The 17,335-nt window shown below is 39.1% G+C and overlaps 1 protein-coding gene across 8 annotated transcripts in view; it reads right to left on the minus strand.

Moving 5' to 3' along the window:
* The window catches only part of LOC6528898 (potassium channel subfamily T member 2), a 96,408-nt gene that overhangs the window by 61,831 nt on the left and 17,242 nt on the right, over positions 1–17,335 (minus strand). Inside the window, exons 1-2 of one of the 8 annotated variants that reach the window (XM_039371367.1) lie at positions 11,169–11,301; positions 4,276–4,877 (exon numbers count right to left, since the gene is read on the minus strand). The exons of 3 other annotated variants lie outside the window; for them this stretch is intronic. In XM_039371367.1, the coding sequence (XP_039227301.1) occupies positions 4,276–4,556 (281 nt within the window). In that variant the 5' untranslated portion in view covers positions 4,557–4,877; positions 11,169–11,301. Of the gene's footprint in view, positions 1–4,275; positions 5,092–11,168; positions 11,302–17,335 lie in introns of those variants that run through there. 4 more of the 8 variants (XM_039371379.2, XM_039371384.2, XM_039371369.1 and 1 more) reach the window with 4 other exon arrangements.

Genomic DNA, 17,335 nt, shown 5'->3' on the forward strand with positions numbered 1-17,335 from the left:
TGTGCCACTCATCGCCAACTTCCAAGAGCGGTCATTGCTTAGGCACAGTTCACATTCAATGTAACTGACATTTTCTGTGGCCTTTTCCGTGGCATTTTCGCAGCTTTTCCGGAGCATCGTGTCCCTGTCCCTAGTTGACCTCCGTTGGCCTTCAGTGCTGCTGCTGCATTTGCAACTGCCCTCTTGCCTAATTGGCAATTTCAGTGAAAGCAAATTGTCGTGGCCGTTAATGGCTGCCGTTTCTGTTGGCTTCCTGTTGATTTCAGACTAATGAATTTAACACACGCACATTCTATATGTGGAAAATGAATTTAAAAATCTAGGCGATGCTCAGGTCTGCTATCCCATGAACTTGTTGCGTTAATGTTTTAATGAGACCTTATGACGCAACGAGGCGTATACGTAATGTGCGCTATGACGCGCGCCGGAAAGTATGCTGCACAACACATTAACCATCCAAGGAGCAATGCCTTTAAATGGATTTACCCTTGTGGTTATGAATAGCGAATCGCTTAACGGTTGCTGAGTAGGGACTTGCGACGGAGTGTGCTTGGAAAATGTTATTAAGTAGTTGAGCAAGGCAACGCGCACTCGATTTATCGAGTTTGCTTGCGGAGCAGCCGCATTGCGAACTAGCTTTGCAAATTGCAAAGTCCATAAATTCAGGATGACGAAATTTGTCGACTTTATAATCATATAAACTGCGAAACTGAATGTATTATTCATATCCGACGCAACATTCATCAGCATTAAAGTGGGCCGCTTGGTATGTTTACGCCCCTTAAAGTATTTTCTATTCTATCCACTTTGCTTTTCAAGCAAATCAAACAGCCCAATAGCATTATTCAAATTTGTACAAACGTTGTGGGCATAAGAAGAAATTATGGTTAGTCATTCCCTTTCGCCTGAAAAAATACCTCTTCGTATTTAAAATGTGATATAATGATATACCTTTCTAAGAACTCAATAAGTGTGTAGAGTACATAGATAGGAATGTTAAAATCTCACAAAAAAAATTTACTATTTGTAACAGTAGTATTATTTACATTGTACATTGGCTAGAAAGTGGTTCGTAAATAATGACTACCCAGATGTACTCTTTTATATATAGTAAGACGATTGAAACGTATCAGTAACAATATTTGTATCGAATTATCAGACAATGATGGAAATTCGAAACTGAAATGCCACAGAGACCAAGAACTCACAGGCTAAAGAGATTAAACTCGCTGCTAATTGCGAACGAACAGTTTCACGTCGGACTTACACATTGTATCTCGTACTTTGACATTGACAGCACATATCCCAGAGTTTGGATGTACGGGGTACCAAACTCGCACGTAAAATCCACAATTAGGAGGCACGCACACGACGCTGGGCATAAACGTAACATAAACAATGCGAAAACATTAACCATAACACAGGACGCATCGCAGGCACTGCAAAATTTGCGGCAGAGTGCGGGACAACCAGGAGTTATACACCTGCAGGACCAACAAGAAGGGTCGTCCTTCGGCCGTGATGATTTGCGGCATTTTATGATTGTTTTATGGGCATGTAAGGGAAAAGATGAAATGCGGTCCATGAAAGCAAAGACCACTACGGAATGCGAAAAGTCATTTGCGAATTTCACAAATTCCTTTGAGGAATTCGCCTTGGAACAACAAACGCAGACAAAAGGTGTTCTCTTTCAGATAAAACATTATTAATAGCGCACCAGTCAAGAGGTAACTTCGTGGGCTCCTCACAGACAAATAACCAAGTTTACACATGATAAAGTCTATTCTGCGCACATTTATATTGTTACTTATACTTACCACAGTTAAGGGCGAAAATCTTACGTTAATTTAGACACTTTTACTCACCTGCAAAAGAAAGGAGAACAATTTATGAAACAATAAAATAAGTACTCGGAGAAAAGTTTTGTTTCTTAAATGGTCATGCTGAGTAGAAAGATGGTTTACGTATATTTAATTTAAAATATATATAATAAATTATATTCTCAAGAAATACCAGATTGGTCTCGATATTATATACAATGATTTTCAATATTTTGGGTAATCATTTGGCTTTGTTGCTCGAAGTGAGTATGCACTCAGACAATAAGTATTTTATTGTATCTCATCCCCTTCCAACGTTAAAGTGTCCAACGTGAGGTGGGTGTGACTAGAAACTAAACCTCTTAATATTCTTCACTAGCTCTTGATATATGAGCTGGTGCTGGGTGGCGGTTTTGTACCGACTTTTATGGGCTATTGTTGAGGGATTTTTTGTTGTGAAGAGGTGAAGCTTTGTGTGCTTATGGCAATAAAATGGCTTAAACGCTACATAAGAGACTTGGCCAAATGCTGCGCATAGTTGAGATCTCAGCCACGAAACGCCGTTAAAGCGACATTAAACCAAGTCTAGTATTCCACTACCCCACTTTACTAAAGCCCGGTGATAATCATTCATTTCAATTACACGCTCTCACATTAACAGGCGGTGGAATCCATTGCGGAACCGCGCTTAATTAATGGTTTTCCCACAGACTAGGGATGCACCAAGCCAGGAGCTGACAAGCCAATCGCCAGGTCGGCTTCTACCCATTGGTGTAATCAGCAATTAAAGAGGTGCCGATATCTACACACCGAAATTAGGGGAGAACCGAGCATAATTGAGTTATTTGCACTAATTGGCATTCACATGCTGACGATGTAAATTGACTGAGCTGCAGACAAAAGCCCCGAAAGTTAGCACAGCAAACTAACGAGCCTCCTGGCACTTGTTTGGTCTGAGTGACTCGAACTGCCACCCACCACATTGGGCTTCTCATATTTCATTCAAAAATTTCTAAGCCCAGTTTCCGGCTGGCAGCTACGTGCCACATCCTGCCGACCAAACCCAAGCCACTTGCATTACAAACACGCTGGCCAAAAACTCAAACAATTGTTGAATCGGCCTGGATGGTTTATGTCTATAAAGATAGCAAAGTACCATGAGTAAGCGTATTGTTCATATAATTATCTGTACTCATCTATTTCAAATTAGCACTTGGGCATGTAGAAGTGGTCCTTCAGTGGTTCCTCTCCCACTCGTATATCCAAATCCCATTAATGCCGCTCTTGGGCGGCGATACAATAATCACAGACAGCACTGGATAACAGGATAATAAAAGTCAAAGTGCTGAAACAAAATTAAATTGACCTCGAGGCGGTTTTTCCACGCAAAAGCGATTCTGCGCGGGAGTCAAATTTGATTCAAGCTTTTGCCAAACATTCAAGAGTAAATTTAATAGCTGCGGCACATGGCGCTCAGATTTATATTTGCGCAAAGTTGCTGGATTTATGGAAAACAATTATGCATAAATTGTGTGCTTAGTTGAAATGCGCAAGCATGGGAATAGAACGATTTGATACGCGTAAATCCGTGATAATAAAATACTCATTGGTGCCTAAATAGTAAAACCTTCTTAATCGACGCAAATGAAATTTGCAATTTCACAAGCAGTGGAAAAATTATAATATATTTAAAATAAACTATATTCCCGTTGAAAAAAGCAAGGTTTTGTATTAATTAGGAGAAATATGCATATAAAATGTAAATTCCTTTTTCTGGAAAAAAGGTATGGTGAACCATTTGGGAGAATGTCTCGTAAAATCAATGCCAACATTCAATGAATTTTTCGTCTTTGATAGATTAGCTGTAATCAGATGGGGTTCGGGTGTCACGTAGCCGAAAAAAACAAAATCACTAAGGGAATATTCTCCTTTGTCAGGCCTTTATACGGATAAGAGCAAATATTTATGTATATTTCAACGCACGCAATCAGCCAAAGCATACAGAAAACACATAAATTCGCCTAAAGGAAGGCCAGCCAACTGAATACCAAACCACATGGCGCAATTCGCCTTGGAACCACCGGCTCGCACAAAGCAAACATTCGCATATAGAATGAAGTAAATCCAAGATGCAAAAATAACAACAGTCGATCAAAATGCCCTAACTGTTTAGGAAAAAACATCATGACGTGGTATCTAGAAATTATTCCTGTGGCAGCTGTATGGATTCATGCATGCTGACATATAAAATCTCTTGTGAGTTAGGTTTAAATAAGCACCTATAGAATTCGATATCGTGGCCTAATAGGACGTAGTCTATTGTCCTATACTATACAAAAACCAAGACAAGGAAATGAAAGATAATTTTCCCCAGTGTACGGAATGTGAAAGCCATGGGGCCTCGATCTTCGATCCGCAAACCCCTAAACCAAACCCAATACGAGCCGTCACTCACCTTTCATCCAGACGCATACTGCTGCGGCTGATGTCACTCCAAACGGACATGGAACGCGGTCGCTGGAAAATGGACTTGGAGAAGCGGCGGACCGCCGGGGCGGGGGGCAGCTGCTGCGGAGGGTAGCCGGCCAAGTCGTTGAGGTCCTCGTTGAAGTTGACATTGCGCTGCAGACGGTGATTGAGGCTGGGCGAGGCCACCGAGGGCATCGAGTAGCTGCAGGTTTGATTATCGTCCGACATGGCCAAAGCGGTGTAGCTCACATGAAGGTTCTGGCTCATGTCCTTCGGCACGGGGAGCGATACGAGATATGTGTACGATTCTGACCAGGTCACCGGTTCTGACCAGGTCTACATAATTTACCTGGGTTCTCACACTCGCGGTTCGCTGTCACTGCTCACTTTTCACTTTGCCCGGTCATGCTTTGTATCTTAGAGATGCATCTGCACCGAGTACGGTCTGCGGACTGCGAAGGCTTGTTTATTGTCTGGGCGCATGACATATCCGACACTTCATTAAGCACAATCAGCCCAAACAATTGGCTGTCTCTCTCCGTCGTTTGATCCCGCTCTCGTCTTTGACCACATCGCTATTTTCTGCAACTAAGTGACATTGATAAATTGATGACCCGTGACCCCTCCACTGTCTCACACAAATCGTCGGTTGGTTAATTGACTGCAGCCAACTTGCAGCACGCAAAAATTTGCAAAAGTTTAGGGTTCAAATACCAAGACGATCAACCAGAAAACCATTCAATCAATCAAAACCCATGAAAATCTCTAAGTCGCTTTGGGAAACCCCTACAACAGCCTTACCCATGATTCAGGCTATTAAAAAAAGTTTTTAATTTTTTGGTGAAAATTTTTTGTAAATATGTATTTTATATTAATAATTAATTTATTGCTTTACCTCACAATAAAACAAAAATTGAAAATCATCAAGATATATATTGTTATATTAAACCATAAAATACATAAACTATAACTTTTACTCACAAACAACTAAGGACTTTCCTTTTACAAGTATATATAAATTAAACTAAGCCTTTTCTACATGTTTTACGTTATTTCATTAATATTGTAGTACTGAAAAGATAAAATGGCCTTGTTTATACAAAACTTTCCATGTTTAATATTATTAATTAATCAAATTATGTTCTCCTAAAATAAGTTAGTTAACAGACCCTTTTCAAGCTGAAATGCGCTCGAGGCGTGGCAAACAGCTCTTCTCATCAGCATAATGAAAAATAAATTTCAAAAGGAGACACACCCACGCACACCACAAAACAAAAAGCTGCAGTTTTGCCAAATGGCGTAGACGAGAAATGAACAAAATTAAAATTTCTAGCGCCTTTTTTGGGGACACTCCCATTTGTCGGTAGCTCTTCGTTTACTGCAAAATTATCTCTATCCCTATGCTGTATTAAGAAACATTTTATTTTACTCTTTTCGGCTAGTTGAGTTTTATGTTATGCGCCCAACAATTATTTAAAGAAAGTAAAAAGCTCCCCAAGGTCGTTTGCATGCTAAACCATAACTTGGCCAACTAAGTGTCGCAATTAACAAATGTAAAGAGTGCTAAACTGGAGCCACGCCCACTTTTTCTAAACAGTAACTTTAGTGTTGCACGCGATTGGCCAGCGAAAGTTTCCCAAAACCAAGACATTAAATGGTTCAGAGTCAAACGATATTAAGTGGCCCTGATTTTGGGGCCAATGTACTTTGGGGACATTTGCAAGGTCACGATTACGAACGTATATAAAATAGAATACTTTATGGATGCCATCCAAAACAAAAACAAATAAAAATGTGAAAAATAAACCCAATCTCGAAAAATAAGATGTCTATTTCGGAGTATCGAAATTTCGTATAATATTTTAAGAATATAATTTTTTTTTATTATTTATTTATATCTGTTTACCACGACCTTCTTAAAGGTGTTCGATTTTATACCACTCTAATGGTCGTACCTTAAAGCAACTTTTTTATAATTTGACTCCAGGAGAAGTAAGAACACTTATAACTTTAACCTTTCTGATTACTAAACTAAATATTACTCCCAGTGTTTCTTATATTTGAGGACCTTTATAGTATTCATGAATATTCAGGTCCATAATATAATTCTGGATATAGACTGCCCTTTTATTAGCTAGCTGTGGTCGCAGAACAATTCCCCTGTCTGAAATTCGACGCACATAAGCAAAGTTGCCTCCTTATCAATTAATGAACTTTCTCACCCCGAGTCCGGAAAGCAGGAAAAAGGATGGATTTTTCCGGGAAAAGTGAAACATATGACAATAGTTTCTTCCTCGTTATATCACCACAGAGAACATTTATTGTTGGGGCCGAAAAGGAAATGTCTTTCAAAATGGCTGACAAACAGAAGTTCTGTAAACATGTGGGAATTGTTGAAGGGAGGATGATTGGCAAGGGGGCACAATAAAAAATGTGTTGGCCTAGCATGTATTGGCCATAAATTAAATGGTGTAAAAACAAAGCCAGGCCCCGGAATGAGCACAATATATGTCGACATGTGCGCAACCAGTCTTGACACTCCTTGGAGGAAAGTTCCTTAAAGCTAAGGTGAATCCGCTTTCTAAGAGTCTTTTATTTTAGGTTGACATCCTAAGTAAGCCTATTAAAACGATTCTGTGTGATCTGCTCGTTGTCTGAGTACTACCCACACCATTTGCATGTGAAATGAATGTCCGCCTTCTAAAGAACTGGTCAAAGTTGTCAGCATTCGCTTACCCTTATCAGCAGCGCTTTGAACCCAATTTTTGCACAAAGCGTGACCTTTTCCCCCATTCTAAAGGTTCAGGAAGTAAGGCCACAAGATGTACAAAAAAAGCTTCCATGGTTAGTTTATAAAGTTCTTATGCGAAAATTTTTGGAGTCTAATAACTTTATTATTATTAAAAAGAAGCGCTTCGGCCTAAATTTTTAAAACAAATACAAACATAATCAGTCTTTAAAACTAAAGGAAGATTACTGCTTGCTGGAAAATGTTTGCTATTGCAAAGCTTCTTTAATCTCTTTCATCAGCCAGCTTTTCACCCACTTTCTTTTTATTGCATTTCATTTTGCTCTCAATCTCTAGAATTGTATAACACTTTTCCCTAATTCTTGGCCAACATCCATGAAAGAGTTTTGTTTTTCCCTTTTCCGTTCATTTTTTTTTTCGGCGGTTACACTGGCCAAGTTAAAATTGATTTGTGGCTGCTAAGAAAAGTTTAACTTTTTGCGGTCGGGAAATTGAATTTTTATTTCTACTTTGCCATGCCATTTTTTCTGTTTGCATCTTGATATGAGGAGAAAAGTTATCCTAAAACCACATATTCACGTCGTTTTCACACCTGCCTAAAAAAAGGTTTAAATTAGCAAGTCAAACAAGTTAGTTCGCCGATTCAAGTAGACATTCTATCTCTAAAACTTAACGTTTGGTTTAGCATCGATGTGCACATTGTTATTCCACATTCAGGGCAAAACTTTTGACCAGCAGAAGGAAAAGTTGAGGAACAACTTTCACAAGTGGATGCACATTTGTAAACTAAAGTTGCTTACCGAACTGACTTTTACGTTCATAGATAATTTAAGTTCTTTAATATTCAAGCTGAATGTAATTTTCTTTAAAGAACTAAAAAAATTAGAAGGATTGCCAAATAATGCTGAACATAGTGTAGAAAGTGGGAAGAAATCTGAGAAATGTAGGGTGGAGTTGACGATGAATTTCTTTCGATGAATCTCCCGAACGTAACAGGCAAATAATATATAAACAAACGATGCCCCTGCTGAGTGGGCGTGGGATCAGACTCTGAGGAAAAAATCAGAAAATAACAGAGGACATACAGCTTGGGTTAATACAGCGTGATAAGTTGTCTGTGCTATATATTTAGCCAAACAAACAACCAGGAATTGAGTCAGTGTCTGGGCACTCAAGTAATTTTTTTTTGCCACAACCGTCATCACTTATCAGATAAAAATAAGCATTAAGATGTTTTGGGGGACCCACAACAAATGTCAACCACAAATGCTTTGGGGCAGAAGTTGGGGCAAAAGTTGAAATGTTTTACCAGGGAGAGATTGGATTATACAATTTTTATTTGTTTGAGACCAGTTTTGACCTAGATCCCAAAAGTAAATCAAATAAAATCATCAAAAAAAAGAAAACAAAAAGCAAATAATTTCCAATGCAAAAGCTTTTGTTTAATATGATCATTTATGAATAACAAATAAAGTGCTTTAAATTTTATATATGCAAATCAGTATTAGTTTTAAATCTATTTGTGAAATCTGTCAGCCAAATGGAATTAGCCAATGGAATTACCACAAAGAAGCCCAGTTTTCATTTCAAATCCTAAATTCCGACAATGCCAAAATGTCACCAACAAGCCTACAAACATTTACTGAACCCTGAACTTTGGCTCATTAGTCAATTATACGAGAGGATCCTGGCGATGCTATCCACAGAGGGATTCGCAGAGTGACAAGTGAATATAAAAGTAATCAATCTAAATGGGACATGGCAAAATAACTCTTAGGACAACAAGTGGAAATTGGTCAACTTTAATTAATCTCAAAAAGCGCAAACGCTATAAATTTGCCTAACTACAGCCAGTTCCTGGTGGGAATACAGATACTTTGTCTTTAACTTCGGATCCCCTGTTTGAGTTTCAAAGTTCTTCATTTGTAATGCATGAGAATGGCTGCATTGAGAAGGTCTTATGATTTGCACATACATATTTCATAGAAGAAGTATGTAAAAGTTCTATGCCTGATATTTTAACCTACCCGACCATCTGCTTTTTTTGTTCTGTGGCCTACCCGTAGATTAACCCGACCTTTTGCCAGCCTCTGGCCAAAATCATCCTTTCCACTGGTGATGCGGTGTTAGCCAGGGATTAGCTTAGCCTGTTACATTCTGTGTCAGCCCCGCCCCCTGGGAGCCCATCCAAAAGTCCCAGCCACGTAGCCACAAAAGTTTTCGCCGCACTCCCCTCGTTGCTGGCTGTTTTGGTGGTTTTTCTCAATTTTGTTAAGCTTTTACTTTTAGCTTTTTAAGGTATTTTCCCAGCTTACCCAGTCACTGAACTGGCTGCCCATCTGCTTCCCTTATCTTTCTAATTTTTCGATTACTCTTGCAGCCTCTGGAAAATGAGTAGGGAATTAAATGCAAAATATTACTCATACGCCATGTGTGCCGCTCGCCTAAAAGGACTTTTACGACCCTCCCATTTATGTCCTTCTTGCCTTTGGTTAAGCTAATATAGGTTTGTTTTTTATGTTATTTTTATGTATATTATTATTTTAGGTTTTGTGGGTTTTCGATATCGTTACACTCTTGCCATATCCGTTTGCAATTTGTTTTATTCGCCAAGAGAAAATACTGGGGTTGACTTTATTATCGGGGACATAAATAAGTTGAAAAGTACATTAAAATATAATTTGATTTTACTCTTTACGCAAAATGAATACAATGGAAAACTAAATGAAAATCGGTGTTTGATGTTTTCATATATTATGATGCCACCATTTTACTTTAAAGATTAATTTGACTTTTGTAAAAATTAAACTAAACAATATGTAACTTATTTTAAACTGGGCATAATATCAAAATAAATTTAACTTTTATAAGTAAATTTGCACATATGTACTTGCAAATAAGTCATAATTTTGTTAATATGCAACCTCCTTACTTAAATTAAATTATTTTTATCTTTTAATTTGCCGAATGAGAAGGAATTTTATTTTTCATAACATTCGGTTTGAAAACGAGAATTTCCTTAGTTGAGCCTAAATAAATTGTGGTTATGTTTAAAAAACTTCCAGAATAAGTTAATCGATTTTGTTGGAAAAAACTATCTACGTTAAATTTTTAGTTTCAAATTAGTTCTGTCATTGCCGAGACCTTTGGCAACCTAATTAACTTTGCCTTTGCTTACTCCCATTTACCAAAACAAGCCACAAAAATGGGGGCTGCACATCGCCGAGTGGCTTAATAAAAGTTAAAGTAAATATATAATAAACTTAATTGGTATGCAAATAAGCGCTGCTTGGCCAATTTCCTCTAAATGGGCGGAGCACAAAATACAAATCAGACTGCTGAGGGTCGACTGCATCGATGGCAGCGGATGAAATGTGTCATAAAACCTAATTGAAAATTTCAGCCACGAACGAGCCACTGACAACAATCAGTGTGCGGGTGGGTGTGGCAAGAAATATTGTCGGGTGAGCGCCAGATAAGCAAAATAAACTGCAGCATCCCATGAGCCGTGGTGGCATGAAGCTCGTTGCAATGGCCGAAACGAAATGTGTCAAGGCGATTCGGAGGCAAAAACTACAGCGAAATACCTGAGGGGCCTTTCACATAAGCATGCACGACAGCATATGTAAAAATAAAAATGTTCACTTGAAAATAATTCACTGCGCTCGGTAAACAAAGGCAAGGGACAACGGGCGGATCGATTTTGGGCGAAAAATAGGAGTTTCTTCAAACGCTGCGCACGAAAGTGTTGTACAAAGTCCTCGTTTGAGCCACGCACTAGACGGAATTCTCAATTTCCAGCACACTTTTAACTTTACAAACAGTAAAAATGTTTCTTGACGTATTTTTCGTTGCTTTATTCGACGAGTACTCATATTTTATCATTACTTTCCCACAAGTCCAAGGACACACAATAACTTTCACTCTCTGCAGCCCAACCTTCGTTGTTTTATATTATGTATTTCCTTTTTGGGCCTGACATTTTCCACTAATTAACACAACAAATGCGGCCGACACGTGGGCGATGGCCCCGTTTGGCACACCACCAGCGCTATGATGCTACCACAAGGATAATGCCGTTCAAATACATTCTGATTAATTCTCGAAGGTGACAGTCGCGCACACCATACCGCATATATTTTCCTCGATTTTAAGGATATATCGCTCGATTCGTCGTCGGGGTGTTCTGCATCCAACTGGCAGCACAAACGAACTGAGACACTGCTACCAATCTTTTCGTAACTGGCTTCAGCAGGAGTCCAAAGTCACGCACCACCAGGAGCAGGACGACCCACCAGGCGTGTCTGTGTGCGTGCATCTGTGTCTTGGTCCTCTGAGCCCGCTCTTCATTGGTGCTCTTTTGAATGTCAGCTCTCTTTAGCGACACTGAATGCTGCACGCAGGTTACTAGAGCTAGAGTAGTCAGCTGGACAAGTCTGCATAATGAGTTAGGGCATCGCCAAATAAAGATACTAAAATCACTATATAAATCTTACCGATGTCACATTAAAACCGTTTATTATACTTTGGCTGAAATAAAAAAATCTTCCATGGAAAGACATAATATTTCCGATCCAACCAAATAATTGTGTTTAAAATATGTGATTGCAATTTTTTTAAGATCATATAATTTCAACATCTAATGTATTTGCTTTCATATTGGCCTTATAATCTTATCTGCATATAAAGTTGTGGAACTAGTCGTTAAAACTAACTTATTTTTAAAGATAAGCACAATAAAGGGTAAGCTAAGTTTACAAAACATGTTCACAAATTTTTACAACACAAAAACTAAAATCGAAATGGTACAATTTCAATCGAATTTGACCTCCAAACTAACAACAATCTTAATATTCTTTGAATACCCCATTGTGTACCCTATTTTGGCCAGTGTACGGCCATTACTTTGTGAGCCTCAACTATTGTCCAAAACACGTGTTATATAAGAAACAAAGAAGCGTAAGAGCAGGCATTGCTCCTCTCCGGCACTGAGAATTACGGGCGGTAGCTCCCGTAACCCAGAAGAAGGACAGCAACAAAACAGAGGCGCCAACAATGAATTTGGCGCGAAAGACACATGCGGAATAGGAACATGAGGATATCCATTCCATTCCATTCATTTCCGTTCCGTTACGTTGCGTGTAAACATTGCAGCTTTTCTGTGACGTCAGTTGCGGCCTCATGACATCAGATGGAAGACCAAGAGAAAAGTCTACAAAACGAGAGGGGAACGTGACAGAACGACAAAGCTCCATCTGTGGGAAAAGCTGAGAAACCTAAGGGGTTGTTCATGTTCTGTTGGAGTAGAAACTGTTAAGGATCCTAAATTAAAAGGAATGACCCCGAGCCGTTTTCCACTATTTTTATATTGCAGGCACGTCTTAACTATCCACTTATAGTGGCTAAATAAGCTTAAAAACGTCTGCATTTAAAAACTTCCAATCATACTAAAGAAACAAAAGGTGAATTGAGGTGCAGAAGCAACCTAACCGCCATCAATTCGTTTGGGAATTCAAAAACATCCAAATACAATACAATACAGGTTCCCCCCCCACTTACTTTTGCGTATAATGGAAAGCGTATTGATTTCCATAAGTGATTGATGAACCCGAATTCTATGCGACCCGCCACTAATATACATATGCATTTGTACACGTAAACCAAGGTCTATGGACTAAAACAAAAGTGCAACTGACAGCGGTTGAGGGAATGTGGGTGGATGGATGTGGTTGTTCAGGGTACTTTGGAATCCTTCATTGTATATGCAAATCCCGAAGCTTCTACGGCAGCCTGCTTAGTATCGAAATGCATTAATATTCTGTATAATTCAGCTTTAAAATTGGTGAAACGGTACGCTTAGGATAAGCAATTGAAAATCTATTAAGGCTTAAACTAGAATCAACGAAATGTCTTGAAAGATTTATATGCTTTGAATATAATTTTGTTGAAATGCACATTCTAAAGCTATAAATTGCTAAACTAAATTTCCATTTAAGCAAAAAGTGAAAACTAATATTTTAAATTAGGCTCTATTGCTTTAGTAAAGCGCCAAATGACACGTTAAGGTCTTTGCAGCAAATTTCATTAGGGCCAATTCATATTTGAAATAGTTTGCATTATGGTCTTTTAGGGTTTAGCCCGAACAAAAAAATTTCAAAGGGTTTTACAGAGGTCAAAGATGTACCCGACTGGATTACACATTCCGGTCAATGTGTGGAGCCCAAATGGTCCCATTGATATGCCAAGGAGCAGGCCAAAAGAAACAGAGAAACCTCAGCAAACACTGCACCCGAGTGTTAGTAAATGGGTCTCTTATGTGCCCATATGTGTGTGTGTGTGCTGGAAATTTGTTGTCAATTTCCGGCAATTTGTCGTTGGTGGCCAAATCATTGTGATATGGGCCAGAACGAAGACAGCACCAGCAATGGCAGGAGACTAACACATTCTGTAATGGATCCGCACGGCTTGGCAACGCAATCAACACAACATAATATAAAAGTAAATTAGAATGCTTAGATAGGACGAAGAAAGCAGGAACTTTGGTGGGTAACTTGTTGTGGCGCTAAATGAGAGTCAAGTGCGAAAAAGTGGGAGTGAAGTGAAAGTGGTGGGAGAAAGCGAACCAGGCCATCGCGGCACTAGCTGATGGCCCAAATTGAGTGCTTTAGCCACCTCCTCCGATGGCAGCTCGCTTGTCAGGTTGTTCCAATTATGCCAGAGTTCAAGAGCCCTCTGATTGCTTAATCTTGCCGGAATGCATTAGTGTGTCAGCCCAGTTAGCACGTACGCACTTACACGGCCCGCTCTTGCAAGCGTAATTAAAATGTCAAAACGAATTTCCATGCCACATTCCTTGGAAATACAGTATGCTCTAAGCCCCAAAGAAGAAAAAAATTAAAATGCCAGGGCCTATCACTTCGTTTGCGGCTTGCCGTCTGTCAGCTCCAAACAATTGGGAAGAAAAGAAAAACTGCCCAACAAAAAAGAGCCGGTCGAACAGACAGAAAGATAGTGCCAAAAAATGATGCAATAGTATTTCAACTGCTTTCTGAATAAATAGAAAGCGACCAGAGATGACCAGCAGAGACAACACTCACATCGCTCACAAAAAGGGCAAGAGAGCGAAAAGAAGAGCCCACAATACTGTTGTCAGCAGATAATAAAAAACTAAATGATACCCTTTGCAGAGATGCAAGACAATTTTAAATGGTTTAGCAAGCATTTTGAAGAGTAATCAAACTTAATATAAAGGGCATATAAAATTAAAACTGATTAGCCGAGTAACGGGTATCTGATAGTCGAATCACTTAACTTATGCCAGTTTCTTCTTAATAGGACTGTGTAACTTATGTTAAATAGCAACTATAGTTTGCACGGTAAATATTTTTAAAGTTATTTTAGTAACATTTTTAGAGGCTAAGGTTTAAGTATCTGATATCCTCTCCCCCTTAAGAAGATATTAGGTATATATAGATATAGGCAGCTTAGAAGTTTCTCCAACAACACACATTCAATTTGGTTATCATGAAAACCGCATTTTTGAAATGGAATGGCCAAACAACACAAACAGATCAAATCTAAGACCATGTGCGTACATGAGCTGTGACCCAATTGATATGGGCAACCGAAATCACTTGGGACATTAATATAAATAAATTGGCACAGCGTGGCAAAAAATATAAAAAATGTATATGTAAATGTCAACAAATAAATAACTGTGATATTTATAGCCCCAAAAGAGTGAAGTGAAATGAGAAACTTTAGACAGCACAGTTGAAATATTCGTACAGGAATTGCAACAGAAGGACTTTCTACCTCTTGGGATTTTGAATTGAGCTTGCATTTCAGGCAGAAGACAGGTTATGTTCCCCTTCTACTGTCTATTTAAATTTCGCAAAAATGCATATGTGTATATACTTGCAGATACATATTTGAATTCATGGCTGACTTATTGTTAAAGGAAACGCAATCACGAATATATTGACTAAAGTAAAAAGGCTTGAAGTAAATAAAAAACAAGAGAGAACGCTAGAGTCGAGTTCCCCGACTATCTGATACCCATTACTCAGCTAGTGGAAGTGCGAAGGAGGGTCTTCAATACTGACAGTTTTTGGCGGTTTGTGAGCGTTAGAGTGGGCACGGAAAACAATTTTTTGGCAAATCGATAGAAATTTACAAGACTAATACAGAAATGAAAAAATATCAAAACATTTTTCAAAAGTGTGGGCGTGGCAGCTTTGGGCGGTTTGTGGGCGTTAGAGTGGGCGTGGCAAAAAGTTTTTTGGCAAATCGATAGAAATTTACAAGACCAATACAAAAATGAAAAAATATATTCTGCCTGTTACATACTTTTCAACGAATCTAGTATACCCTTTTACTCTACGAGTAACGGGTATAATTAACAAACTGGTTACCAATACCAAACGCATGGCTTATACACAAATTGATTCACAACAAAGCTGGGATACTAATTTTTAATATTTTTACAATTCAGATAGGTTTCCAGTGAGGTATTTACGTAATCTCTTTAAAATTTAATGGAAAAAATTGTTAGGATTCATGGAAGCCACCATCTATTGTATTGCACTTTTTGCAAATAAATGTTTTGAAATAAACTTTTTTCCACTGGCTAATAGAAAGGTAATTTTTGGCATGTAACAAGATGTATAATTTTATGTTTGTAAAAATCAGTCTTGACTCATTTGCTACATTTGATACTTTACTCTGTACTATATATATTTAATTTCTGGCAATACAGTATTTTATCGAGCAAGACGAACTACCAATGGCGAGAAAGCTTAAATTATTTTTCCAATCGCTTCGAGCTCACAGAACTCGACACGATTTGGCTTTTTTCATTAGTGTCAGGCTGCCAATGAAATGCAGGACGTGAAAATCGGGAAAATGCGAAAAACGCAGCTGCTGCCGACTCGTCTGGCTCATCAAAAGATTGAAAGGCAGGGGCGGCGAAGAGAATATTCAAATGCCTAAACTAAATTGCATATTTATGCGAGTCCTGCGAGAGGAACTGCCTGCCACTGAAATACTGATACTGAGATACTACAACGAAATAAAGGAAAGGAGGTGCGCTCGCACTGCTGGCATAAATTATGTAACATTTCACGTATTTTCGTTTTTTATTATACTCGTACTTTTTCATTTTTGCTTCGTTTTTTGACGGGTCGTGGCAGTTTTCCGCGAATCGCGACAATTGCCAAAAACGTCAACCCAAATTTCTGTTGTTTGCCCCTGTGACTGTCAATATTTGTTTTTGTTCATGTGTGTGGGCCGACTTTTGGGACTTTCAGCGAAAGCGTATTTTTAGTTACAAATTTTGATTGACACATCGAATGTTGAATTCTGTCCAGGCCCAAAAGTGCCGCATTTCCTGTCTGATCAATTAACCGAATCTTCCCGCAAATCCCAAGCCCCCCCACGCCATACCCATTTATCCAAGCCTCGTGCTCTGCGAATCCAAGCCAGCTCCAGAAACCGAAGCCAAAATAAAAAGGAATCGCAAAGTAAAGAAATGGAAAGGAGACCCTGGCCAGCTTGCTCAATTATGCAAGGACGAAACGTGCCTGGAACTTAGTTAGAACATACACCGAGATACAGCACAAACCCCTTTTGTTGGACAGCATTAAAGGTGCTGGATTTGAAACAGTAGAACACAAAGTAACATTTTTTAGCATACTTTTGGCACTTTCAAACTCTACAGCTTATACTCTAAGTAAGTAAAAGCGCATATCGTGTGCTCACTGTACTAACACTAAGACCTGCCTTGTTGAATTTTGAATAAGACTCCAAGCAGGTCCCCTAGAACCTTGGGGTTTTCTGGGGGAAAGTAGCAGGCTTGCTTGAGGGCTAATTGAACGCCATTTGGTTAGACAGTAATTGATGTATGAGTCAGCCATGGATATGCCCGGTCAGGCATTGGGGTATACTTTCTCGGAGACTAGGTGTTTCAAATGTCAAACCGGAGGAAGGAATTGTCCTTGGACTGTTTCCATTTTGAAATGTTTTGCGTTTCGCACAATTCGACTGACAATGCATTTCGGTGTCTTGTTGTTGAAACCTAAAGCGGTGGTCCATTAGGAAATTGCACAAGAGATGGGTAACGTAAAGAAATCAAATGACGGGGCAGTCAAGAGGTCACCGAAGGAGCAATGGACCAAAGAATGTCCTACCTGCCTGCAGTGAGCCAGCAGTGGAGGACAAATGTCGGTGGGTTCTCAAGTTGAAATGCCATGTTATTTCTCCCTGTGTACACCTGGCACGCCCACAGTCAACGCCTCCC

The sequence above is a fragment of the Drosophila yakuba genome, chromosome 2L (genome assembly GCF_016746365.2).
Source record: "Drosophila yakuba strain Tai18E2 chromosome 2L, Prin_Dyak_Tai18E2_2.1, whole genome shotgun sequence".
In the NCBI taxonomy this organism is placed as follows: domain Eukaryota; kingdom Metazoa; phylum Arthropoda; class Insecta; order Diptera; family Drosophilidae; genus Drosophila; species Drosophila yakuba.